This window comes from Phyllostomus hastatus, unplaced genomic scaffold, assembly GCF_019186645.2.
Source record: "Phyllostomus hastatus isolate PE091 unplaced genomic scaffold, TTU_PhHast_1.1 phas_contig_38, whole genome shotgun sequence".
In the NCBI taxonomy this organism is placed as follows: Eukaryota; Metazoa; Chordata; class Mammalia; order Chiroptera; family Phyllostomidae; genus Phyllostomus; species Phyllostomus hastatus.
Window position 1 is genome coordinate 33,363,009 of NW_025333869.1, and position 27,583 is coordinate 33,390,591.

Consider the following 27,583-nt stretch of genomic DNA (forward strand, 5'->3'; position numbering starts at 1 on the left):
ATATACCAAACACATAAAATTTGGAAGTTCAAATGCTTTTCCATTATTGCTGACAATTTGTATTTATTCTTTAATTTGTGAATTATTTGTTTAGATCCACTGTGATTTTTCTACTGAGTTGTTAGGATTTTTTTTATTGATTTTAAAGGGCTATTTATATATTGGTTTTCAACTCCGTATTTGTCATACATCTTGCTGAAAGTATTTTTCATTGGATTTTTATTTTATTTTTACATACAGTGAGCTTTCTTGTACATGGAGCGGATCAAATATTTCCTGTAGTTAAAATTATTCTTTCTGCCTGTTCTCTGTGATGCTGTTCCATTGCTTTCATTTGTTAAAGTCCTCTCCAACAGAACACCAGGAAAAAAGTCTCTCATACTTCCTTTTAGCTATATTGTAATTTTAATATTTACATTTAATGATCTAACCTGTTGACATATTCTGCAAAATGTAACTTATAAAACATGTAACATATAAACAGTTTTCTTTAAAAAATTAATTGTCCCAGCATAATTTCTTACAGATTTCTTTACTTTTTCTTGGTTTGATTACTACCATTTACTGTATACTTTGGTTCTGTGCAAATTGTTTTAATGAATTTTAAATGTTAATGAATAAACCTTTCATTTGGTCCTTCCAACAATATTCTAGTGTAGTTATGTTTATCCTCATTTTACAGGTGAGTGAACTGAGGTTTGGATAGCTTAAACTGCTGGTCTACATGGGGCGAATCTGAGAGGAGATCTCAAAACTTAGTGACTTCAAAGTTCACGAACTCAGTCACCCAAGGAGATTTCACTATAAAACAAATTCTTAGTATTAAGGCCTTTTTTGGGTTATCTATTGTTTCACTAATTTGGCTGGTATTTTTGTGGCTAATATCATACTTTTAAGTGTTATAGCAGAGAGCCCTTGCACTTTATTACTTTTTCAGTATATATGTTGGCCTCAGATTAAAATTAGCAAATACAAAACCTGCAATTTTCAATGGAATTACACTTACAATGACATCTTTATTATATTTAAATTTTGCATCTAGCAAAATGCCCTTTAGAAAAGTTTTATATTTTTCTTCAGACAGGTCCTTCACAGTTCCTCTTTTCATCTTAAGTATTTTGTATATTTGTTACTATGGTAAAATATTTTTCTCCATTATATTTTAAATATTAGTTTATTAAAGATCTATATTTTAATATTTATTTTTATCTGACTTACTGATCTTTTAAGAATAGTTTTTCTCACGGGTTTTTCAGTGTACATAACCTTGTAATCTATATGTAATAATGACTTTCAGCTCTTTGTTAATTATACTTTAAATTTCTCTGTATTGATTTATTGCAGTGCTAAGAAAAGCTAAATACCAGTGCTGAAAAGAGCCAAGCAGCCAGTGTGTCTGCTTGCCTCCTGCTTTTTCTTCTACAAAAATATTTAGGAAGTACCCACTCTGTACCAGGGACTGTGCTGGATCTTGGAGATAGAGTATGGGCAAGTCAGACACAGTCCTGACCCTCCTAGAGCAATAGCCTAGGCTGCAGGACAGATGTTAAATAGGTATTTATACAATTATTTCATTAATTATAACCCATTCTTGACTTTAATGGGAATGCATCTGGCATTTCAACTTTATGCCAATTTGAGAAATTCTTTCACATGCTGTGTTCCTTTCAGGCTAGCTTCTATTTTTTAAAGTCAGAGATGTCCCTTGAACTTCAGGAAAAGGCATCTCAACTTTGCCTCCTTTTCCCTATTACCAACCCACCCATTTTATACATAAGAAACCGGAGGCTCAGTGAGGGAATGCAACAGACCCCACATTACACATTGGCTGAGACAGAAGCCTCTGGAATCCAGCTCCAGATGATGTCTAGGAACCATAAAGGCAATGTGTCTTCCTAATACTTGTCAGCGTATCCAATTTAGATTGGAAGCTTCTTCACAACAGGAGCAATTTCTGGGCAACTCCTTGTGATTCCCTGAATCCAAACTTGCCAAGTTGTCAGGGCCGCTGTAAAGACAACCTACCTGCCCCAGAGAACATGTCCACGACTCCAGTGGGTTGGTCCATAAGCTGGTAAAAGGGCAATGACACTGAAGGCTAGGATGTCACATAAACCTATCAGAAGCAGTATTTATTTCTCATTTTAAAAAGTTAATATAGAAGTATGAAAATACAAAAAAAATTAAATCACCTGTGATCTCACCATTAAGAGATAACCCCCTATTCTGTTTGAATGCCTTTCCTTTCCCTGTCAATTTTTCCCCAAAACACACACACAGTGAGTGATAGCTTTTACCTCTTTTTTTTTTCAGTTAATATTATATCATGAAAAATTTCCCAACATTGTAATTGCCTCATCTTTTTGTTTGTTTTGTTTCCTCAGTTTAACCCTGGCCCATACGTTTTGCTTTGTGGTATTCTGCTGATTCATCTGGCTGTTATTTTGAAATAGTTCTAACAAATAAAGGAGCCTTTGAGGACACCTTGAATCAAGATGCTTAACTGAATCTGAAGTGGCCACACTTGGTTGAATGAATGATAGCCATGCCATCAAATTTCAGCAGGAAGGAAATGGTAATAGTAATTCAATATGAGTGTAGCACCTTAACAGCAGAAAAGCTTTGATTTCAAAAATTTCTAGCTATTTTTCATAGACATGTTGGAATTGCAGTAGCTTCTTCTACCGCAAACCCAGTTGTATTAATATAAAACACCCGCCGCCCCACAACAAAGAGATGATAATCAGTACCAGTAGAATAATCTTGGAAAAAGAAGATCTAAGTTTAAAATTGAGGAATGCTGAGAAGGTAGGACATTCCAAGGTATAAAATGTGATGCAGGCAAAATCACTTGGTGGTCTAGAATGACAGTTGCCTACCCAGTAGCAACTGTCCTCCCCCCCTCCCCTCTCTCCAGATTCCCAATTTTGTTCAGCTTTTCCCCAGATCCAGTTGCTGAGTCCTGACTCTCCTAAATCAGTCCTGATAATTCTACTTCCCTTTCTGGTGTCTGGTTTAGGATTGGCCAAGTGACACAATTCCATAGGAGGGATCCTCCTGGAAGACTCGGGGAAAAGTTTTTCTTGTTCTCAAAAAGAAATGTAAGAAAAAAAATGTTATTGGAGCTTTTGGTCCTTTAATGAGAATGTAGCTGCTATCTTGGGAGTGTGAGGGAACAACTCTGCGGATGAAAGTCAAGATGCTAAGGAGGGCACCACAGACTGAAATAACCTGGGCTTTCCATCATGTCACTGATGATTCCTACCTCTGAGCCATTTTGAGTTGAGAATTTTACATGTTCATAGCCAAAAGCATTCTCACTGATTCAGGAGGTAACTGATAGCAAGTGCATTAGAGACTGTGCATGTTGAGGGAGGGAAAAACAAAATTCTGTTTCTACTCCCAACTTTATTATCTGGCTGTGCCTTTTATTTAAACTATGGGACTATTTACTATTGAAGATACAATAATACTATATTAATACTATTAACGCTACTAATAATATGCTAGATTTTAGACCTGGATATAGTTAATATCAATAGTAGCTAACATATCAATACTTGCTCTGGTAAGGGCCTTAGACAGATTTTTGGATTGGAAATTGGTAAATAATTTTTACTTTTAAAGATTTTATTTATTTATTTTTTAGACAGAGGGGAAGGGAGGGAGAAAGAGAGGGAGAGAAACATCAATGTGTGGTTGCCTCTCACACGCCCCACACCAGGGAACCTGGCTCGCAACCCAGGCATGTGCCCCAACTGGGAATTGAACCAGCCACTTTTGGTTTGCAGGCCAGCGCAATCCACTAAGCCACACCAGCCGGGGCTAAATAATTTTTATTGAATTAAGGAATATTTCAGCTGAGGAAATAGCCTTGGCCTAAGGGAAAAACTATTAGCAAATTAATTATTTAGAACATTGTTTATACTTTTCTTATTATATTAGAGAAGCCCCAAACCAACCACAGACATTTAAAAAATTACTAGCCTCATTTGAAGTAGAAAGTATGTAAGGTGTGTCCTCTCATGGGAAATCCCTGAGTGTACAATTCATCATACTTACATGGCTCAGTCAATTATTTCATAGAATGTCAGTTTAGGAGGGACTGTAGGCTTATATAAACTAAGAAGTAATTACCTTATGCAATAAAACTATAAGTAGGTCCCTAGTAAATGAATTTGCTAGTTGTTTTCCAAGTTTATAGACATTGACCCACATGGGACATGTTACATATGCATAAACACAGACAGACATATTCTTGCATTAATTAGGGCAGGCTAAATTGCGGTAACAGACAGACCCAAAGATGATGTCACCCCAAGAAATGGAAGCTCATTTCCCCCTCATAAGACAATCTGGAAGAGTCATCCAGGTTGGTAAGTGTCTCCTGACACGTGGTTATACAGGAACCATGGCAGACAATTGTTCTATTGTCCTCAGATTGCCACTCTCCTTCCTGCTGTCCAGTCCCCAGAAAGGAAGAGGAGAGAACAGGAAAGAGGTGCTGTATAGTCTTGAGCAACACCCTCCAAGCAGCACATTTCACTTCTGCTCATATTCCACTGGCTGAACCTTGGTCATATGGTCACACATCATTGCAAAGGGATCTGTGAAATAAAATCCAGGCATGTGCTCAGGAATAATGGGAGCCTGGATTTTGATGGACAGCTTCTGACACATGTGCAGTGTAACAGAAAGAGAATCAAGCTGGAAAAATCTCCTAACTGGGGTGATCCCTCCTCTCTGGTCCCTTTTCCCTTCTCCCCACTGCAATTAGAGTCATCTCTGTCCAGTGCGCATGTGCCTGTCCTTCAGCAATCACCTCCATGTCTCTGCTTAAAGCTTTTCAATAACTTTTCACTGTATTTAGGACAAGGATAAAACGCTTTATCCTGACATGCAAGTCTCTGCATAATCTAGTATTCATTTACCTATTCATTTTCAATTTTGGAAAGTGCTCCTTCTCTCTTTTGAGGCTCCACACCCCTACACCCCCTTTCCTCATTCTCTGCTTTCCACCTTTTCTCTCCATAGGCACTTTGCACTTGCTGCTCCTGTGCCTGAAAACTCTTTTCTCCCCTCTCTGCCTAGTTGGCACCTATTCATCCTTTAAGTATGACTCTCCCAGTGGAACCTTCTTCGATTTAGTCAGGTTCTTCTAAATAAGCTCTCACTGTAGAGCATAATTTTTCTTTTATCATAGCACTAGTTGCACTTACTCTTTTATAATTGTGTGATTGATTAAAACCTGACTCTCCCACTAGACTCCTACGATGTCAGTGATTGTTTTTGCTTATGAACATTAGCATAGCTTCTGATCCACAAAAGATGCTCAGTAAACATTTGTTAAATCTAAGCATGTTTGAAGGAAGGAAGGAAGGAAGGAAGGAAGGAAGGAAGGAAGGAAGGAAGGAAGGAAAAGAAAGAAGGAAGGAAGGAAGGGAGGGAGGGAGGGTGGCAGGGACAGAGGGAGGCGGGGAGGGAGGGAGGCAGGGAGGGAGGAAAGGAGGAAGGAAAGGAGGAAGGGAGGGAGGACAATCTGGGTTCTATTTCTTGCCACAAAAAAGCAGAGTGATCACAAAGTCTTCATTTTCTTGGGCCTCAGTTCCTTCATCATGAAAGGATTCAATTAAATGATATTTCAGACTTTTAGCACCATGATTCTATGCTATTACTATTTTAGAATTGAATCTTCTGGGTCATTATGTTTGTTCACTCACTCATTTGTTTTCTAAGCAGAAGTAACAAGTTGTGGATCAAACAAGGTTGAGTGAGAACACTTTTCGTTCTTTAATTTTGAATTTTTTACTATTACATTCAGTGCAGACTTTAACTTAATCTTAATCCATAGGTCCAGTAACAACCCAAAAGGAGATTGGATGAAAAATAATGACATCAATTATTATACGGCAAAAGATAAAAAATAAAATCCAGAACCATTTTTGTTGGTCATTGTATGGGACTGGAAGATAAGGATTATGTTCATTTTATTCTGGTTAAATTTGGGCCCTGGTATTATGAGAACCATGTACTGACAGTGCATTAACATAAAATTTCACCAGTGAAAGAACAGGGGCTATATTTTCCCCATTTAATTTTGAGATTTATATTGAGTTAAAAGATTAATAACCAGGCTATTTTAACTTTTTTTTTTTCATAATAGGATGGCAGGTAATCACTACCAAGCCTAATTTCAAGTTTCTGGATCTCTCTTTCTCTCTCTCAGTCTATCCATCCACCCACCCGCCCACTTATCAATTTAAGAAGCAACTTTGATGTAATATAAGACAAGGAATGCTTGTTTAGAGAAGTCTTAGTAGGATCCCAAGGAGACTTACCTCACTGAGAGCAGCTTCATAGACCATTCTACCACACAGTGATTGGTCTTGTTTCTTTAGCTGATAGACCATATTATCATGTTATATTGAGAGAGTTAGGTATTTAAAGGAAACCATCTACTCTCTGCTTTTATGAGCTATACAGGCTCATAGAAAGCTCAAATTTCTACCATGGAACTGAGAAAATAAGGAGTGGCCCAGGACTGATGAGGTTAGCAATTTCCTCTTTTAAAAGGTGAAGGGAGTAGCCAAAGAACACGTGTGCATGACCCACGGCCATGGACAATGCTGTGGGGATTGCCTGAGGGAGTAGGGGGGCTGGGTGGAGGGGGCAAAAGGAAAAAAAGGACAATTATAATAGTGTAAACAGTAAAATACAATTTAAATAAATAAATAAATAAATAAATGGAATTATTTATCACTTTATCCTTCTTCATAAGCATATCTTTTCTACTCTAGTGTTCAAAATGGCTATATCTGATTTTTCATGTGTCGTTTATAAGGGGGTGGCATTCCATCAATGGCAAAATCTGATGGTGGGTATCTTCCCTTCTAACTAATTTTGGTTTGTTTTCATCAAGATATTTAGAAATTCATAACTATTTTTAGAACAGTTTTAGATTTACAAAAGGATTGAATAGATGGTACAGAATTCACATTTATTGTCCCCCTCCCCCCCACTACAGTTTCCCCTATTATTACTAATTGCTACTATTACTATTCTTATATTAATATAGTACATTTGGTATAGCTAATGAACCAGTTTGAATGCATTTTTATTAACATTTATAATTTATACATATTTCTTTAGATTTCCTTTTTTTCTTCCAGAATTACACCCAGGATTTTTTATTCCATTAGTTGTCATGTCTCTTTAAGCTTCTCTTGGCTGCAACACATTCTCATCCTTGATTTGTTTTTGATGACCTTGACAGTTTTGAGGAGTGCTGATCTGGTATATATTAGGATGCTCCTCCACTGGAATTTGCCAGATGTTTTTCCTCATGATTAGACTGGGGGTATGATTTCTGGTAGGAAGATCACAGAGCTAAAGCACTATTTTCATGATCTCATATCAAGTGGACATGCCATCAACATGATTTATGACTATTGATATTGACCTTGATCATCTGGCAGTAGTAGTGTTGATCAGGTTTCTTAACTGTGAAGGCACTCTTCCCCTCCGCCTTCCCATACTGTATTTGGTGAGAAGTCGCTATGCACAGCCCACATATAATGAGTGGGAGTTATTTTCCTCCTTTTCTGGAGTGGAGTACCTACATAATTTGTTTGGAATTCTCCTGTAAAAGAGATTTGGACCAAGATTCTCTTTTAAGCAGGTGGGCTTATTTAGGATTGGGAGTTATACTGATAAGCATTTTATTGCTATAATTCTGCATTTTTCTGGGGGGGAAAAGGCAATATGACCATGCCAAAACAATAGAATGGCAACAGCACTAGATTAGGAATGTGAAGGTCTGGAGATAAAAACCTGTCTGGTTATTTTCCAGGAGTCAGGCCCTTTTCCCTGAAAGCTGCTTTGAGTGATCACAAGCTCTACTTGGCAACGTCACTTTACTTGCCATTTTCATTAGCTGGAACATGGTGTACCATGGTGTGGCCCATGGCTAGTTCCTTCCATTCTGGTCAACTTGAAGTCATCTCTTACAAGAAGGGTTCTTGGAGGACCCTAGGTAAAGTAGCCCTTCCACATCCCAGAACCTTTTACCCCATTGGCTTTGTGTTGATCATTGGCATTATTTGTTATCTAAGATCACATTATTGATTCACTTGCTTATCATCTGACCCTAGACTATGAACTTTATCAATTCCATGAGCTTCATGAAGTCAAGAACCATATCTTATTTCATCTCACTGCCTAGAAAATATCCAGAATAAACTGCACACTAGATTAAAAAGGAGATACAAACATCAAAATGACCATTGGAGATATATACACTGAACATTGTCTGGAGCCAAATATAAAATAAAATAACACAACATTCTTTGGCAGTTCTGACAAAAAATGTTAAGCTGATGTCCACTGCTGGTATTTCCATGAAAACGGGTGGAATCCTAAAAGCAAAAGAGATTTTTAGTATTCTCTCTCTGTTTCAGAATTGGATTTCCAACAAGATGGTATTATTCGGGTCTAGAATATTTTTTGCTTAAGAAACTTGAATTAAGAGGTATTTTGGCTGCCACAGACGGGTCATGACTTTTCTTATTTAACAAATCAATATCCAGAAAAAAAAAGACTTTGATGTCTAGAAGAGGGACGTCTTCTTGAAACTCTGAAATTTGAGATGTCAGAAGCATTTCTCCTCTACAATTGTTGGAAAAGGAGCGAGTTTATTCTCTAGGGGAACTGAAGCATAATGAAATGCAATCTAAGAACATGCAAACTTATTATCTACCAGGATGGTTGAATGGTTCCAATCAAATGGAGGATAGAAATAGGGGTTTTATATTTGGATTTTGGGAAAATGACTCCTTAGCTATATTTAGGTGCAATAGTGCCTGCAAATACCTGTAATGGTGGCAGGCTGTGGCTTGTTCATAACATAATGAATATACTTACTCTTTGAAATTTACCCTGAGGGTGAGAACAAAAAACACCCTAAATTATTCCTGCAAATGGAAGAAAGATGTCTTACTGTGGATGATAAGTGAAAGGTTGCTACTTGTCTAGGAGATAGGTTGGTATTGTTTTTTAATCGGCCCTTCAGAGGGCTGTCTTTGTGCCAGAGACCCGATCCTGTGACTTTAACAAAGTCAACATTTTTCTTTATTTCTCCTGCTCTTGGAATTGCTAAGGTGTACAACTATAGCACCATTAACAGTAGAAATCCTTTAATGGGAATATTTTTTCCCACATCTCTATGGATAGACATCCTGGCACCAGGGAGATGGCCTTTTTAAAAATGCTAATCTGGTGTCACTTGCTACTTAAAATTCACCAACAAATTCCCATTGTTTTTAGGGTAAAAATAAAACCTGTGTGTGGTCTACAACACCTTACAAAAGCTCTGGCCGTGGGCAATTGTTCGGACTCATTTTGTGTCCCAGGGACTTTGCACATGCTCTTCTTGCTGCCTGAAATCCATCTTCCTTCACCTTTTTCTGTCTAAATTTTACCTATCCCTCAGATCACAGCCCCGTTTCAAAACTCATAGGCTGCTTCCCTGATATTCTAGACCAGATCCATCTTCTTTGTTCAACACTTAAATTCCCTGAAACTTGTGCTGTCACTCCCACTAGATTAGTAGGTAGAGATCATTTCTATTGGGCTCACTACTAAATGCCATGGAACATAGTAGGTATTCAATGAATACATAGTGTAAAAATAAATAAATGAATGAGTGAAGTTGGGTGATACATTCCATCCTTGCACACATTTTCTGAATAATATGTTAACAATTTAAATAAGTTTGTTCCCTTATTATAACTAATAACAAAAAGGTCAGTTTTCACTTTGTTTCATATTGACTATGAGGTAGCTAGATGAAGATAAAAGTTAAGTAAGTGGATTTTGTGATCATACAGATCTAAATTCCAAATCTGGTTCCACTATTTACTGGCTTTGTGATCATGGACAAATTACTTAAATTTCTGGGTTCCAGTTTCCTCATCTGTAAAATGGGTCAGACCTGGCTTTCAAGACCTGATCCATCAATTAGTAATTGTGTAACTTGGTCCAAGTTAATAATCTCTTTAAGCTTAAGGCTCCATAATTTATAAATAAAATGAATCTAATAATATCTATCTCTTAGGGTTATTAGGAAAATTAATATATATAATTTAAGTATACATATAAATGATTTGCTTATAAACATATGAAAGGTGCTCAGTCCATGTACAGTAAAACAATAAAAGCAAATTAAAACAACAGTGTGACATTATTTTTATCTATCTGAACATTAAATATAAAAAACTGAGTAATGCATGAAATTGGTAACAATGTAGACAAAGAAGGATTTTTTTCACAAATTATTGGTAAAGCAACTTTGGAAGGCACTTTGACAATATCTATCAAAATTGGAAACACAAATAAAATTTGACCTAGAAATTTATTCCTCTGGGAATTCATCATACAGGTATAATCATGCTCACAAAAGTGGCAATGTAGCATTGTGAGAGCGAAGTACTGGAAACGATGAAATTTTCATCAATAGGACTGGCTAGTTAAGAAAGCTGTGGGAGTTAAAAAATACATGGTCATTAATATATTGATGGAGAATTATCTCTAAGGTGCATTATTTGATTTTAAAAAGGCAATGTAAATAATAATTTAAGTTGTGTTAAAAAGAAATAGACCATGATGTACAAGCATCCACTTGTTTAAACAGGCAAAAAATACTTTTCTAAGAACTTACAGGAAGCTATAGGTGCCTTGTAGGGAGAGAAATGAGGGTAGCTAGCTAGGGTAAGTTATTTTCCATTGTATACACTTTTTAAAAAATTTAATTGTTGTTCAAGTACAGTTGCTTCCATTTTAACCCCACCACTCCCCCCACCCCAGCCACCCCCACTCCCCACCCTGATCCTACCCCTCTTTGGTTTTGTCCATGGGTCCTTTATAGTTGTTCCTGAAAACCCTTCCCATTATCCCGTCCCACCCCTTCTCTGGTTACTGTCAGTTTGTCCTTAATTTCAAAGTCTTTGGTTATATTTTGCTTGCCTGTTTGTTTTTTTGATTAGTTTCCACTTGTAGGTGAGAGAACTTTTTTAACCCAGCAATTCCACCGTGTACACTCTTTTTTTACATAAATGAGAGGAGGTGCATACATTTCTTTATCAATTTGAAATTAATTTAAAAGAGCAAAGACTGTGAATTAAAACTTGTAGCTACTGCCACTATGATTATTCTTTCCCTTTTTATTATTAGATATTAAAGTTAGGCTCCCACAGTCAGCCCTGGGCTGCGCCAACGTGAAAGGTGAAGGCCAGCTGGGTGGCCATGTGGGTACTGTGGGAAGTCATGGAGAAGCCAGTGGAGCAACAGGGAAGACCAGGAATTCTGGCACAGAGGCTGTTCAACAACTGGGCAGTGGGTATTAGAGATGCACAGTGGCTTTTTAGGTATCCTAGGAGGTAAATAGAAACCAAACCTTACGAGAAAACATCAGTTCAATTATAGTTATTGGATCCTCATAACTATCACAAAAATAAGTATTATGCCCATTTCCTAGATGAGCAAATAGAGGCTCAGTAGCCTGTCCAAAGACACAGCCTAGTCACAGGGAAAGCCAGTATCAGACTTGGAGGCATGCCTTAGGCATGATCATGTGCTTCAGGCACACATATATTGTCTCTGTGTAGTGTTTAGGGATTCTACTGTATTTCTTATTCAGTTTTGGACTATTGGTACCTTTGTTCACAATAAGCACTCTTTATTAGAAATGCAGGTCCACTCTGTGCCAATGACTTCATTTGAAGTCACTGTTTGGTGATTTCTAGAAGCTCTTTTATTCCGGTTTGTGGTTTCTCTAATTTCACCTGCTTTCCCTGGAGAACAGACTGATGGAATCAGGACAAGAGAGCCCTCCTAGTGCTCTCCTATGGCCATGAGCATTTTCAATTAGCAGGACAGTTCAAGGGAAAAACCCATCTCGGCACAACTCCAGACATTCCAGACTTGAAACTGCGTGACCAATAAACACGGTTTTATCTTAAGAGCCCCTCTTACATTGCTGATCAGTGTAGTCCGAAAATCACCAAATGCTGTCATATCTGTCTGTGCCCCAAATAAACACATTTTGGGTAATCTCTTTGGCACTGATGGAGAGGGTAAGGTTATAGCCGGAGGTTAGCACATAGACACGACATATTCGATCAAGTGTCTCCAAGATGCAAGTGCATTTGGTTCCAGTATGAACTGGAAACTTTTTGAAGGAACTGTCCCTTCTAGCAACACTCTCCCTTGTAGAATACTCTGAAGTCTAAGACATTTGGAAAGGGCCTAAGTTGTAATTGGTTTAATTTTTCCAACTAGGGACAATCCGTTAGTAAATGGTTATTTTTCTTTTGAAATTGTATTTTAATAAATGTACTTAAGGGCTTGAGATGTTTTCAACCACTCTACTGCAATACAATGGTTAACTTTAAGAGCTCTGTGAGTTTGATTTATATTTAAGATTTTTACAATCTATATATAGGTTGGTCTTTAATAACCATTTATACACTGCTTCTTTTTATATAGGTCATGTATTCTCCTGGGAGAGTAACAAGATTAGAAATAACAAATACAGTGCAGAATAAATTAAAGTGCTTCAAACTGCATTATATAATTTCAGAAAATTGGTTTCACACTGAAACGTTTAAATAAGAAAACCAAACGATTTAAGGAAAAAACCCTAATATATGCATTTGAATAGCTGTTGTTTAGCAAGTTTTATCCTCAGTGATGTGGTTAGTGGTATCTGTTCATGGTGCTCCATTAACATGGCAGTTCATTTGGGTCAATATGGATAAAATCATTATTATTTTTTCTTTATTTAAAAATGTTGGCTTCATTCTCCTTGAAGATGGATAACATTTATTAGTCAAAATGTCAAAGGAGGATTGTAAAAGTAATTGTGTTTTTATATATAATTCTCCAAACTCTTGTAGACAAAATGTTCTTATTACACTCAGTGCAATAAATTCAGAGGCTGTTATGAGACAGGAGATAGCAAAATTGGGGCCAATACTTTTCTAATTACTTAGGATAATAAAAAGTGGGGTTTGGTTTTCCTCTCTAAACTAAATATAGGAGATACGATGCTCTAGAGGGTCTATTATTCTGACTGGTTTTGTTTGTTTCTGTGAAGTTTAGCATCACTCTCTTTGTACCGAGTCCTCAGGCCTTTTTCAATTTTTCTATTCGTGCATTAAAGGCCTCTTCCTGTATTTGCAGCTTTTCGTTTATCTCGGTCTGTGAAGACAATCATAAAAAAGTGGTTATGATGGAGCTATCTTTTGCTGCACATTGTCTTTGTGGTTTTGACATACTATAGTGCCTAAAGACAGACATTATCCCTCACACACCTTCCTGTTTTGCAGACATAGCTGTGTTTCAGCCTGTAGTGATGTGATAACACTTTATCATATTTCTCTGCACATTCCCAATGTATAGCATGTCTGCTATGAACAGGAAGTGGTATTTGGACAGCCATTTTTCACATAGGCTTGTGTTGGAAGATAGGATAATTTATCTGTATTTTCAGACAGACTTTACCAATAGGCACCGAGTCAGAATAACTGCTCAGGGCTCAGTTATTGCAATGTTGTTGGTCTCCCCACCCCTTTGCAATAAATGTTTTTGTCTCCTGTGTAATGCATTCTAAATGGGGTCCCAGACAGCTTCTGTTGTGAAATAACAACACAAATAATCTTACAATTAGAACAATTTTCATAATTAAAAGTATTCATCAAACAATATAACTCCTGGAATTATGCCACTTTGTAGTACAGATTTGGTAAAAAAAAAAAAGTAAGTGATTGCTGACAGGTTTTAGTGTTTGCTACAGCTGCGATAGTGTTTAGCTTCTGGCAGTGATGATCTGTGGGCTAACATTGCTACCTGCACAGCTCCTGAAATATTTTCACATTAACTGAACGTACTAGCTCTGGAAATGTCTTCTCTTCTTCATGATGGATAATAGAATTATGTATAGAGAAACCAGTTGTGAGTGATGTGGTAAAATTGATGTTTTTGTTTAGATGATTTTTAAAAAATCTACAAATATATGTAGAGTAGTTTATACATATATGTTTATAACTAATTTGAAATTTAGAATGTGCATGTCTATAACATAATTTGAAGTGTTCAGGGTAACTGTATTTGGAAAAAGTTATTTTAATTTATACAGAAGAAATTTAAAAAATCAAATACTGTTTTGGTCTAGATATAACTTTTCATTCTTATTTATTTCTTTATGACTGTAATAGATAGTTTTGAAATTTTCATCCTAGTTGCTCAATCTGATGAGATTTTGTTTTACCTTCACAGTAAGAATTGATATTTTTGAAAAGATCACATTGGTGTAAATAATTCTGGATTCTCATTTCAGTACCAGGTTTTTTGTTTGTTTGTTTGTTTAAGTTTTATGAAGCCTTGGATCAAACTCTGTCCTCTGGTTTTTCATTTTTTCCTTTCTTTGGTGGTTGGGTGGAGGAGGCAAGGAGGGATGAACATGCTTTTCCAGGTTACAAAGAAACTGTCATTTTTTAGGAATCTCTAATCCCTCGGGCATGATTCTGGGAGAGCTGAAAAGAGTGCACCCGTCTAGGAGTATGGAGACCTCGGGATTGGGTTAGCTCTGCAGCCGTGGGCGAGACACTTAACTGCCTAGGGTCTTAGTTCTTACCTGAAACAGGAAGCAGTTAAAAATTATTTGGTTAATATTACATGCTAGCTTTTAAACTCATAATTCCAACTCCTACTTTTGTGATATATTCACCAATGTTATATTTCAGTGGTATGATGTTGTGAAGTATTTTAAAAGTATGCTTTACAAGGATTTAAGATCACACCGTCCCATGCCATGAAGACTGCCTATGCTGAGAAATAACATTGGGGATAGTTGTCTTTAAAGGACTTGATGTATTTATAGTGTTTGTTTTGATAACATTTGGTCAGACCATTTTAATAGTTGGAGGTGGGAGGAAGTGAAAATGAAATTTTTGTGTAGGTTTTTAAAAATTACCTAGTATTTCTTTAGCTTACTAGTGAAATATGAACTATGAAGGCCTTAATCTTGTACAATAAACTTTTACTTGTACTCTATATATAATACTTCATTTATTGGCCCATTGTCCTATCATCAAACATGCTAGTCTAGAACACACACAGAAAATAAAACTGCGAAGATGCTTTCCTAGTATTATTTTGGAGCAGCCAATGTAGAGAAACAGTGAACTATTTTAATAAAAGCAAAGAAGAATTAAATAAAAAAATATGTTACTCCTGTTTCTTTATGTCATGCAACATATTAGACCATATCAGTATGAAATGGTTGGAAGAAATAATCTTGTCACAATTCCAAAGGCTTGGGAAGCACTGCTCTCACTAAAGTGACTCTTCCCACTTGCAATCATGTGCCACACAAGGATGTTTTGGCCCCAGACAGATCACGTATATGACTGTGGCCCTATTAATATTATAATGGAGCTGGAAAATTCCCATTGCCTAGTGATGTCATGGCCATTGTAATGTCCTAGCATAGCACATTACTCACGCATTTGTGGTGGTGCTGGTGTAAACAAACACACTGTGCTACCAATCACATGAAAGTACAGCACGTACCAATTATGTACTGTGCACACTACTTGATAACGATAATAAACAACTATTTTACTGGTTTATGTATTCAATATACTACATTTTTTAACATTATAGTGCAGCCTTTCTACTTATTAAAAAAGTTTGCTGTAAAACAGTATGCTGTGTTATGTAGGCAACAGACTCACGCACCTCAGGTTTACTGCGTTTCTGGATTGCATCATTCTCCCTTGTGCTTCATTTAGTTTCATGTTGTTTTGCACAGCAACATGCTGTAGAGGCTTACAGCCTAAGGACATAGGCTGTACCACAGAGCATTGGTGTGTAGTGGGCTCAGTGATGTTCAATGTTAAGTACACTCTGTGGTGTTGGCACAATATTGCCTAATGACACATTTCCCAGAATCTATCTCTGTCATTAAGCAGTGCCTGACTATTGTGTGTTCTATGTCCATCAATAATCTCATCTCTTTTCAACTAAGGACAGAGGTACTATCATCTTCCAGCTTCTGTTTCACTGTCTCACCAGGGTTTTCTCACATTCACCTGGAGACCTTTCTGGTATTTCACTGAAATGGAATTCATCTGTGTAAGTGCGGGCTTTGGGGAAAGGATCTGTGATGGTATGGTGCCCATCCAACAGCGTGGAGTGATGTTTAAGATCTCCAGGCCACCGTGGGGATGATCAGTACTCCAGACACGACTGGCAGAGCTAGGTGGAAACACTCCCTGTCTGGTCCAGAGCACACTGTCATTAGCTTCACCACCTCTCCTTGCTATTCCCAGAGCCCTGCTGATGAGACAAGCTGCTCGGCGACAACCAGGATTGGGACACTCTGTTTCCTCGTAGGAAGAATGGGAAACACGTGGCCTGGGCTCAGTATCCTCTCAGTGGTCTCCACCTTGATCTCACGCTCAGGGTTTCTAACCTGGAAATTCAAGTTGACCTAAAAATACCTGTAGGCCCAAGATGGCAAGCTTCCCTCAACATCTTCATTTGATTTTACCCTATTGTTTAGACAGGGCCAACAGCCAACATTTAATAGCAAGAATCTAGTGTTAGCATTCATATTTTTCTGAAATGTAATTCTTTAAATATATTAAAGTTTGCTCCACTGGGTATAATCTTTTATTATACAATTCAGGGCCAAAATAATTTCATTTTGAATGTATCTTTAAAATTAAAATAACTAAACTATAGAACCTTAAAATGTTTGCTCTATTCAGTATAATTTTAATTAACGACTCAGGGCCAAGATAACTTCAATCTCATAAATCTCTAAAACTATAAAGTGAGTCAATGGGAAAGTAAGCAGATTAGTGTAAAAGAATTTAAGGATTCACACTACATTTTTAGAAATTTCTGAATTATATAAAGTGGAATATGCCTCTAACCACATTGGAGAAGGAGCTCTGAAAAAAAACTACACTTAAAACATGATCTCTCTACTGCCTTTTCCTCCAAAAATATAATAACAGTATGATTTTTAAATAAATGAGAAGAAAAACTTTTGGAACACTTTACACATCTTACAAATAATAATGTATTAAATGTTGCTACAGCAGGCCATTGTACTCAGACGGCTCATATCCACTGACCACTGGCATGTGGGCACCTTTGAAAAGGGATGCGGCAGTTTTAAGAGCCAGGAACATTGGAAAGCAGATTTTAGAATTGGAAAATAACTTCCCCATCTAAAACAAGGGGAGAAATTTAGGTAAGCGGAGAGTAATTACCCAACTTGGAATCTGACCAAGACACAGGGCAAACACTGAAAGAGTGCCACACCACGGGGGTATTAAAATTCAAAGTAGTCTGGTCGTGATATTAGAGGTTATGTGTTTTTTTGTGGATACCTCTGGAATTTGAACTAGAACCCAGTTTACAGCTCTCATTCAGAGTCTTTCATCAGTTTCTGATCTTGGAAACTCTGGAAGAATGACTCAGTCTTCTTGTGTCTCTCATTTCTCAATTGATTTGCCAGAGAAGTGTCTGCCTAATATGCTCAGAGTATACTAGGATTATTGGAAGAAAATACATAAGGGGGTTTACTATCTTGAAACACTGAATAAATCTACATCATCATGTCATTTGATTGAAATATTGGCAGTGATTTGGCCCAAGCTAATCCGTGAATCCACTTAATATGGAAATGATTGTAGCACCTAAAGGATCTATATCCTTCACCCCTGGTCTCAGTTCTTTCTATGTCGAATTATATTTAGATGAACCAGCTAATGAACTTCCAAGCCCAGTTAAGGATAACTACAGGCCGGTAGGACAATCATGAACATATATAGCAATTGTATTCTTCCTGTTGTAGAGTAGTGTTATAAATGCTGCAGACTATAATATTTTTTTAAAAAATCAATGAATAGTTAAAAATATACTCACTACATGGAACATAGCCTTGGTAAAATGTTTTCAATTTTGGGAGCCTGCAAACAATTCTATTACTGTCTAGTAGTTCCTCAGCAATAATTTCAGAGCCACAGGATTGCAAAGGAGCCCAGAGCCATGATTATACATAAACTATATTTAGATGAAATGTTATCAAATCTAAAAAGGAGATATGTTCTGAACTCAGCTTAATTCACTGCACTCTGCCCTTCCACACAGTAACCAGTTATTACATTCATGGGGTTGTTAACAATAAAGCTTTGTGTAAAACGTGTTCTTCCACTATTTCTGGTAAACACTAAATACTCCTTATTAAGCCAAGGACTTTGGCTGATTCTGTTGGCATCAAATCATTAAATGTTCGTGTAAATAGTGCATTAACATTTGATGATTCAACAAGTAACAAGCTATGCTTATGCCAGGCTAATCTTTGCTCTTTCTAAATTAGTTGTTAATACAGTGAGCTTCTTATATACAGTCTCATGTTTAGACATCAACTAAATCTTTCCCTAAGATGCATTAATATTTTAAACATGCTGTAAACTGTCTTATTGATTCATGGTCATTTCTGCAAGAAATTATAAGTCCTCTCAAAATATGCAATTCACTTATTTCATCACTTTGCCTGGGCAATGATGCAAGTCTTTGTGTAAGTAGAAATGTTTGTTGTTGTTTTTTTATGGAAAAAAATGAGCATAAAGTCAAGCCAACAGATCTATCATTGGCAATTGCTGTTGAGATGGCTGTTGCCGTTGCTGGGTTCGCACAACAGTTGTTGGTGTGAACTGCTTAGCTGTTAGTAATATGTGAGAAGAAACAAACTATCTGGGAGGGAGTTCGAAGACTTGAAAATCTTTTTGGAAATTTGGTGAGAAAACAACTGAAAATTATACTTTAATCATCAGTGTTTACTGTTTTCAGAAATGTACTGTAATCTTGTATAAGCAATTTTAGTGTGACAAGACACAAAGTCTTTATTTTTTTTTGGTTTTAATGCTGAATGATTTTTTAAACTGGAAGCACACATGACTCTATGTGCTCTTAGTGGATCTATTTTGTGGTCTCATTGGGTCTCAGATGACTCAACTGAGAATAACATGGAGATGTAAAATTGAACTCCATTATAAGCACCGCTCTTGCTGACTGAATGTAGGTATTACTTACGGACATTAAGGATGAGGTTGGCTAATTAACCAGTAATGAAGTAAGTGAGCACACTATCAAGGCTCAGTACCTGAATGCCGATTAAAATGTCATCTGTGACTTGAGCCAGCACTGATTTTACATCTTCAATAGTGAAACCAACCAAATCATCTGTGTCTGAAGCACTGGCTTTTGGCTGGGAGTCCTCAGGGCCTTGTTCTTGGTCCAGTCCCTAGAATATGGAAAGTAAACAAAGCTCAGGTGATTTCTGGAGCACTCAAGGATTGCTATGAGGCCTCAAACTTCTCCTGGGTGATTCTCTACCAGGAAAACGGTCCATCTGTCAGGAGGTTGTAATTTGACATCATCCTGCATTTTCATTATTTATAAGTATCCTGACAGATCATGTCATGGTGCTAACAGTGCTTACTTTTGGGAAAGTGAAGGCAGAGATTGGGGAAAATGGAGTGGGAAAGATTAAAATTGCTGAGCCACCCTTGACTGGCCCACCTGTGAATCAATGGCAAAACAAATACATTTAGCTGGGAAAAATCAGAGTGAGAGAAAATAGAAAAGTAATTGCATCCTTTCCTCTCAGCCATAGGGAATACTATGCTGAGAGAGGGTGAATTAAGACACAAAAGGAAACATACCTTCATTTCTGTATCCAGTGTTGGGGGTGGCTCTATGAATGCTGAATAAATATCAAAAGAGATTCCTTCTTCTAGAGGGTTGGGGAAAAGGCCACCTGAAGGCTTGACAGTTTCTATCATTTGCTGAAGGGGAAGAAAAGAGCTGTACTATGATAAAGCCTTTTGTGTGTAACCACAATTTACCATTTCAGCTCTGTATCAGATAATTAGCATTTTCTTCTACCCACTGTTTAATTCCTTTTCTATACTAATGGGTTAGGACTTCATTCTGTACTTCTCTGAGCTTTAATTGTTCATGAGTCAGTGTCCCCTTCTTAAGCTTGCTGCTTACAAGCTCTGTAGGTAGAGACAGTGTTTTAGATATCCTGTACATTTTCTCCAATTTCAGCAGAAGGTTATATGTTTAAAACATTCAATAACAGCCTGATGATTTTCAATATTACTCAGCAAGATATACAAGTAACTTCTCGGAGGCAATAGTAAAGTGCTCATCAAGAACTTGATAATGAACTTGATAACATCACTAAAGGTGAATGTATGAAACTGGCACACAGTAAATCAGAGATTCTTATAAAACCAACCAGAAACACTGAGGGCAAGGCAAGATTTCACTGGGAGCATTTCATAATTCTGCAGCAAGAGTGTGTCAAACAGAAGAAGGGTGATGATGGTTGGTTAACAGTGGAAAGCAGAAACAGGAGTTGAAGAAGTCAACTTAAGTGGTGTCCATCTCACCAGAGAGAAAGAGGAGATGATTGCACAATGTCATTAAACATCTGAATCATTTTATTAGCTCCTCTTGTTCTAATTCCACATTGAACAATCAACATTTTGATCATAATCTGACTGTGTATCTCTCAAATGATCTGTAAAGATATATCCACTTCAGTGCTCTGATTCTCATGCTTATTGCATTTCTTACCATAAATCCATAAATTGATGTTCTAGTTTATATAGTAAGCTCCATAAGCCCGTTTTTGTAGCTTGAGATGAGCACACTAACTCCATGCTGACAAAGTCAACTCTGAGCCTACAGGTTTGAAGACAGTATTATGAAAATGTATATATTCAAATCATTACCATTCCATGAGGCCTGAAAAAACCCTAAAAATATCATACATTCATTTCTAATTTCACATAAACTTACACATTATAATATTTCATCATTTAAATGTTAATATTTATTTTCACCTAGAGAAGTTTTGAAATGCACTGGAGGCTCAGTTACTGCTTGGCCATACCAATGTATTTTACATTGAATTTATACTTTATTTTATTTTATTTTATTTTACTTTAATTTTTTAAATGGTAATATGATTCATTAATATTTAAAGATTTTATTTATTTATTTTTAGAGATGGGGGAGAGAGGGAGAAAGAGAAGGAGAGAAACATCAATGTGTGATTGCTTGTTGCACGTCCCCTACTGGGGACCTGTCCTGCAACCTAGGCATGTGCCCTGACTGGGAATTGAACTGGCAGCCCTTTGGTTTTCAGGCCAGTACTCAATCCACTGAGACACACCAGTCAGAGCCATATTTTTAATTTTAATTTGATTTTATAAAAAGTTGCTGTTTAGTATATATACATAGAAGAACTGAAGTGTCTTAACTTTACAATCAAGTAACTTCGGAAACCAAGAGGTTAAACAACTGGCTTAGACAAATAGTTACTTAGTGACAGGTCTGGGAGTTAAACCCCGGTGTGCCGACTTCTCGGCCTATCCAGTTTTCAGTAAACTGTAATATGTCATCATGTTGCCATACTTGGAAACTATTGATATTATTAAGCACTTAATCTCTATTCTGTTAGATGACATCATGCCAGATTGTTTATCTTAAGTTGACTAAATACTAATCAAAATAGAATATCAAGAAACATATCAGAATGGTTCTTTTCTCTCATCACATTCATAAGCCTCTTTTTTTTTTCCTAGATGGAACATACAAGCATTTGCAGCTTCCTACCAAATTATTTGCACCTTTTTTTTTTCACCATGATTGTTTCTTCATTCTCCACCTTATCTTGCTCTTTATTTTACCAAGCTAGGGAAATGGAACAGCTAAATATATTTTAGCGTCCTCTGAAACACTGCAGGTAAAATAAATAGGCTACACAAGGGAATACAGAGACAAAGGAAGATGATCGGTGGTACAGGCTGTAAAATAGGGTGAGAAATAGAAATTTAGGGGGAATGGTGGTGAGTGACACATTGAAAAAAGAATAGAGAAAGGAACTGAATGGAGGTTACTGACTTTACTGCAGGTATTGAGCAAGCAAGCGAGAGCCCATCTACAAGGTACAAGTATGTCCTCTTAATGAAGCCAAATTTTCTTAGTTGCTTTTGCCATGTTTGTCTTGCTGCTATGCTTTTCCATGCACCAGCTGGGCCTTTCTGGTGCTTTTCTCTCACCTCTTGGTGGAAGTTCTCAATAAATTCCCTCTCCATCCTGTCAGGAGCAGATTATACCATCTGCCCATCTAACTGCACCTCTTCTTCCATCGGAGTATACACGTAAGTGTAAACAGATATTTGTGTTCAAATCTCTTATTTTATCCTGCATACCCCTGTGGACTGGATTTCTTTATAAGGCTAATCTGAATTACTTGCCAATTACCCAGTTTTCCTGGCCTTTGGCACTGGGGTGTGTGTGTGTGCACTGGGCACACACTCGGAACTTGGAGTGCCTCACTAGGGCCATGGCACTTTGGTGAAATGAAGCTCCGTTTATCTTCCAGACCTGAAGCTCTGACTAAGAGTCAGCTTTTCTTTTCCTTGACTTTTATGAGTTTAGCTTATATAGCTGGCCACTTGATTTAATTTGTGCGCAAAGCTGAGGGTGACCACTTCTTTTCTTCAGGGTGTCTGGCACACCATCAGTGAACTAAGCCGTGGCTACACTTTTCTCTTTCAGGAAGAGCTACATTTGTCTGAGTTAGGAAGATACTGAAAGGGGAAAAAAGGACCCTAATTTCAGATGAGAGTAAATATAAAGTCATTTCATTAATAATATGAAGGTATACAGTCAAATATATAGATTGAAATAAACATAGTTCCCAGAAGCATAACAGTAATTTTTCCCCATGAAGTAGTATTTTTAAAAAAACAAGTTTAAGAAAAATTAGAATCAATAATTGTGGTGAGAGCACAGAGCCAGCAAATATGTTTAAATGAAACCGTCTGATGCAATACTTTCTTTAAAAAAATACAATTAGGCCTTTGTATTTTTTTAACAAAACCTCATGTTTTACAACATCACTGGTTCTGTAATAAAATCTATTTAAAACAGAGAGACATGGTCAGCTTTATTAAGTTAGATTTTCTGAAAGAACGTTATAATTTCCTCAAGTCTATGAATAGTTGAAGCAAATTAAATAAAGCTAGTTTTATAACTATTTTTATACATTCTTGTAGAATTGTAATTGTCTCATATTTTTTCCTCTAAAGTCTAATATGTTACCTTTTAAATCTAGAAAAATAAAAACAGAAAGAGGATCAAGTATGTTTATTAAAACAACACTCCTATTTGGAACCGTGATTTAGCAACCCTCCCTTCTTCTGTAAGAGAATAGCACCCATAATCTTCAGATCGAGAAACAAAGGGAAGACTTTAAGTGACTTGCCTGAGGCCTAGTGCTGAGATTAAAACTCAGGAGTTTCTGATTATACACATACATCCATTTGGCCAAATGATTGGTTTTGCTTGACTTTCAAATACCCCCTAAATATTACTTTGAATGTAAAGCAATAAATGTGTTTCTCTTGCCATTTTTGAATGCTTGCACACAAATGGATATAATAAAAAACAATCATGTTGTTCCATGTGAATGCCGTTTATATTTTTTCAGATAATGAGCAGACCATTTGAACCAAGGTGAGTACATTAAAAGCTATAATAAAGAAGAGAATAGATTTCTAAACTGAATAATTGGCTGTTAAGGGAACATACAATAAATAACATCTACAGATGTGGTCACTTGAAAATTAGTTTTAGATAACTTACCGATATACCTTCCCCCAGATGTTATCTGTTACATGAAAATTAACTTAATTTAGTTATATTGTTCATTATGTGTACATTTCATTAGTGTTATTTAAGACAGTTTACAATCTGAGCTTTAGCTGAGGCATGCTATGGTATTTAAAGAATATCAAGTAAATAGATTTTTGGCATAATTTAATACCCATAAGAACCAAGTTTCATTATCAACCATTATGTAGCTTTAAAAAAATTCAAGATCTTTACTAGCCAAATAAAGTTACTAGAAATCTTTTGAGTTTATATCTTCAGTATGAAATGGACCTCTAGTGTGGGAATAAGTGATAAGAATTTTGAAGCCTTCTGGAACAAAGTACAGGGTCAGTTTAGGTCTAAAACCATACTTATAGGAATTAAAATCTGCTTTCAGATCTTACTGTGTCAAAGAATTATAAAGCTTTTATCTGAAAAATATGTTACTTCATGCTTTCTTTTTCTACTTTATATGATAACATTATTAATCCTATTAACTCTGACTTATTGTTTCCTTTTGTTGTTATTTGGTTTCTGTTTTTTGTTTTTGGGGTTTTTTTTTTTGCTATTTATCTTGTTTATTATTTTCTCTGGAGAAAGTATAGGTGATTTGTGGGTAGTGTTTGTACTGCTGAAATCTATGATTAAAGTGTCAATTACTAAATTATTCGAGACATTAAAAATGTCATTCAGATGACAACTTTCCACTGTTTTGAATGGCAGACAGCAAGATAAATCTGTTAAACCCTTTTGGAGCTACAGGAACACATACAAAACTCTGGTTTGCTTTAAAAAGACATTTGTTTGGAATTGTCAAAAGATGACTTCATATGTAAATCAGAACTTACTAAAAAATGTCAAAAGTTTCAAAAAGTAAACTTTATTACAAACTTTTCCCAATACCAAGGAAAAAAGGAACAGAATTCCTGCAATGATTTAAGTATTTTTCCCCCACAAGAGAAAGGCATTGCTGATTTGCAAGTCTAATTAAGAAGTACTTGAGTGGTTCTGGAAATTTTTAACAAAAAATTGTAATCCACTGCCCACAATATACTGCACATAAAGTAACAACATATGAATGCCACCTGCAAAATGCAGTAAGCCCTGGTAATGTTATACCGAGGCCATAAATTTAAAATCAAAAGAGTAAATTCAAAAGCTAAGATTATCAGAGAAACTAAATTAATTCATTTCTGAAGTGTTTTTCTTTTGTGTTCAGGCCATTACAAACTTCTTAATATACCCTTCTACATTCATAAATGTAGAATATCAATTCTGCTACGAGATCCTCCTCCTCCTTTGCATTTTTGACTTGGAAATAAATTTGCAAATGCAGCACATTAATTTTCTTTCCTATGCTTAATATGCAGTATTTACATTCTGAAAAGGTTCAGAATGTTGCCAGGCTTCTGCAGGGTATGAATAGACATCTAATAGCAACTTCTATTTTTACTCTAGCATACTGGTAGTTTGAACATTTATAACTTAATAGAGCTTTGAGACCATCAGATCCACATGCTAATCACCTGCACAGTGAACGGTAACACAGTACAAGTCAGGACAGGAAATGAAGACTACTCATTCCAGCTGAAGCTGCAAGGAGGAATTTCAGTTGGCAGGCCGCAGTGCACCCATCTGCAATCTGGCAGGACACTCCAGTTAGCACCTCGTGCCCATTTTTATTTATATGTCTTGATTTGATCTTGTTTAACTTGGGCTTGACATTTAAAAAAAATAAAGTTAGATAGTTAAAGAAACTGATTCCAGAGTATTTTAGACATCTTTAGTATTTCAGGCATACTTCTGCTTCAGGCCAACACAATTTGAAAAGAAATCTGAGTACTCCTACCTTAATGACCTCAGAAAACAAAATCCTCTCTAATGAATTTGAAAAAGAGTGCCTTCTTAGAGTAAATGCAATTTAAAAGGGCAAGATCTGGCTCTGGTACAAATATTTCCTGAGGGACAGAACCGTTCTTCAGATATCCAGATACTTGCAAAAATGGCAGTAATCTGGAAGATAGAGCACTGAATTACAGGCTTTAGCTTTGGCTCTATTCCTAGTTGTGTGATGCTAAGAAAATTCATAGGCCTCAGTTTATTTATTTGTAAAAGGAGGATAATGATAATTGCCACCTGGCTACTTCTTTGAATTGTTTCAAGCACAAATTAGATAATGCGAATAAAAATGATGGGAGCTCTTCAAAGGGAAAGTATTATTAAACCCAAAGGTGTATTATTATTATTATTATTATTACTATTATTTATAATTACTGTTATTACTAAAAGGGTCTTTTCTCTAATGCTGAGCACTGGAAGACACATTGGAGTGGCCATACTGAGGACACTGCCCCATATTATTTCCATATGGAAGTGTTAATATTGCCCAAGCAATCTAACGAACTCAGGAGAATGTAATGAAAACATGCCATCACCCTATTTCTATATAGTCGCAGTCTTGGTAATACCAAACACGTACCCAATGTCACTTTATTTGGAGAACTCCATGGACTCAAATAACTTCTCTTTCGAGACCTATAGAGCATGGCATAACTAGGCAGCATGGTCAGTACTAAGGCAAATCTCCTACTTCGAAAAGGGGAGTATTTACATCTAACTTTCAGATGAGAAAATCTGACTTTCCTGCACCCCCAGCTCAATTTATTACTCCTTTTATCTTTTGTTTTTCAGCATCCAGTGTGGTCTGTGGTTGTCCAGATTCAGTTCATTTCAAAAAGATTTCCTTCAACAAATTTCATCAAAAGTAAAGACTTAGGGCATATAGGGCAAACTTTCAACAAGTCTTTCTTTTGAAAATTGAAATAGTAGAGCTCTTGGAATTACTAAATTCAAGATTATATTTTTGACTGATCTTATCCTCCAACTTCTTCAATGTGAGAGACGGAAAGTATGGTTGGTTCCATTACAAACTGTTAGAAAATAACTAATGCTTTTCAAAAGTATTTTTAGGAGCCACTCAGTGTATATTTGTTTAGCTTACTAAGTTATACTCTAAAAGGCATATCCTTGAATTCATTTGTAAATTTTTTCAAATAGTTCTGATCATGGATAAACTTTTGTTTGATTCCATTTAGGGTGTTTTATTTATTTTTAATTAATTAATTAATTGTTTATTATTGTTGTTCAGTTACAGTCGTCCTACCCTTTTCCTTGTTGCTCTCCCCTAACTGCTGCCCCCACAGTAAACTGCCACCCCATTGTCCATGCCCATGAGTCCACTATTCATGTTCCTTGACTTGCCCCTTCCCCTTCTTTGCCCCCATAAAAGTTGTTTTTAAAGATGTGTTTATTTACTTATTTATTTTAGAGATGGGGAAGGGAGGGAGAAAGAAAGGGAGAGAAACATTGATGTGAGAGAGAAACATTGATTGGGTGCCTCCAGCATGTGCCTTGACCTGGGACCAAAGCTGCAACCCAGGCATGTGCCCTGACCAGGAGCTGAACCAGTGACCTTTCGCTTTGAGGGATGATACCCAAGCAACTGAGCCATATTGGTTAGGGCTGAGGTTTTTAGTATTTAAAATATTAACAGGAAATACTCTACATTATCTCGTTTTAAGAATTAGAATTAAATATCAGTATCTGTCAATTAGTCAGAGTAATAAAGATGAGTTATGTACTTATCTTTGTGTAAAGCCTGTTTTGAATTATCAAATATAAATCTAAATATTTTATTGTATATATGTTGCACTTTAATTACATCCTAAGGTAACTTAAATAAAGATGAAGCTATTTTATGGCCTTTGTATTT

At 36.4% G+C, this 27,583-nt stretch overlaps 1 protein-coding gene across 5 annotated transcripts in view; it reads right to left on the bottom strand.

Annotated features, from left to right (window-relative positions):
- Positions 1-4,511: 4,511 nt before the first annotated feature.
- The window catches only part of CABCOCO1 (ciliary associated calcium binding coiled-coil 1), a 122,647-nt gene continuing 99,575 nt past the window's right edge, over positions 4,512-27,583 (bottom strand). The window contains exons 6-8 of one of the 5 annotated variants that reach the window (XM_045842118.1): positions 19,800-19,922; positions 19,238-19,378; positions 4,512-4,607 (exon numbers count right to left, since the gene is read on the bottom strand). In XM_045842118.1, the coding sequence (XP_045698074.1) occupies positions 4,593-4,607; positions 19,238-19,378; positions 19,800-19,922 (279 nt within the window). In that variant the 3' untranslated portion in view covers positions 4,512-4,592. Of the gene's footprint in view, positions 4,608-7,074; positions 8,415-10,357; positions 10,533-12,719; positions 13,255-19,237; positions 19,379-19,799; positions 19,923-27,583 lie in introns of those variants that run through there. The other 4 variants (XM_045842114.1, XM_045842119.1, XM_045842115.1 and 1 more) reach the window with 4 other exon arrangements.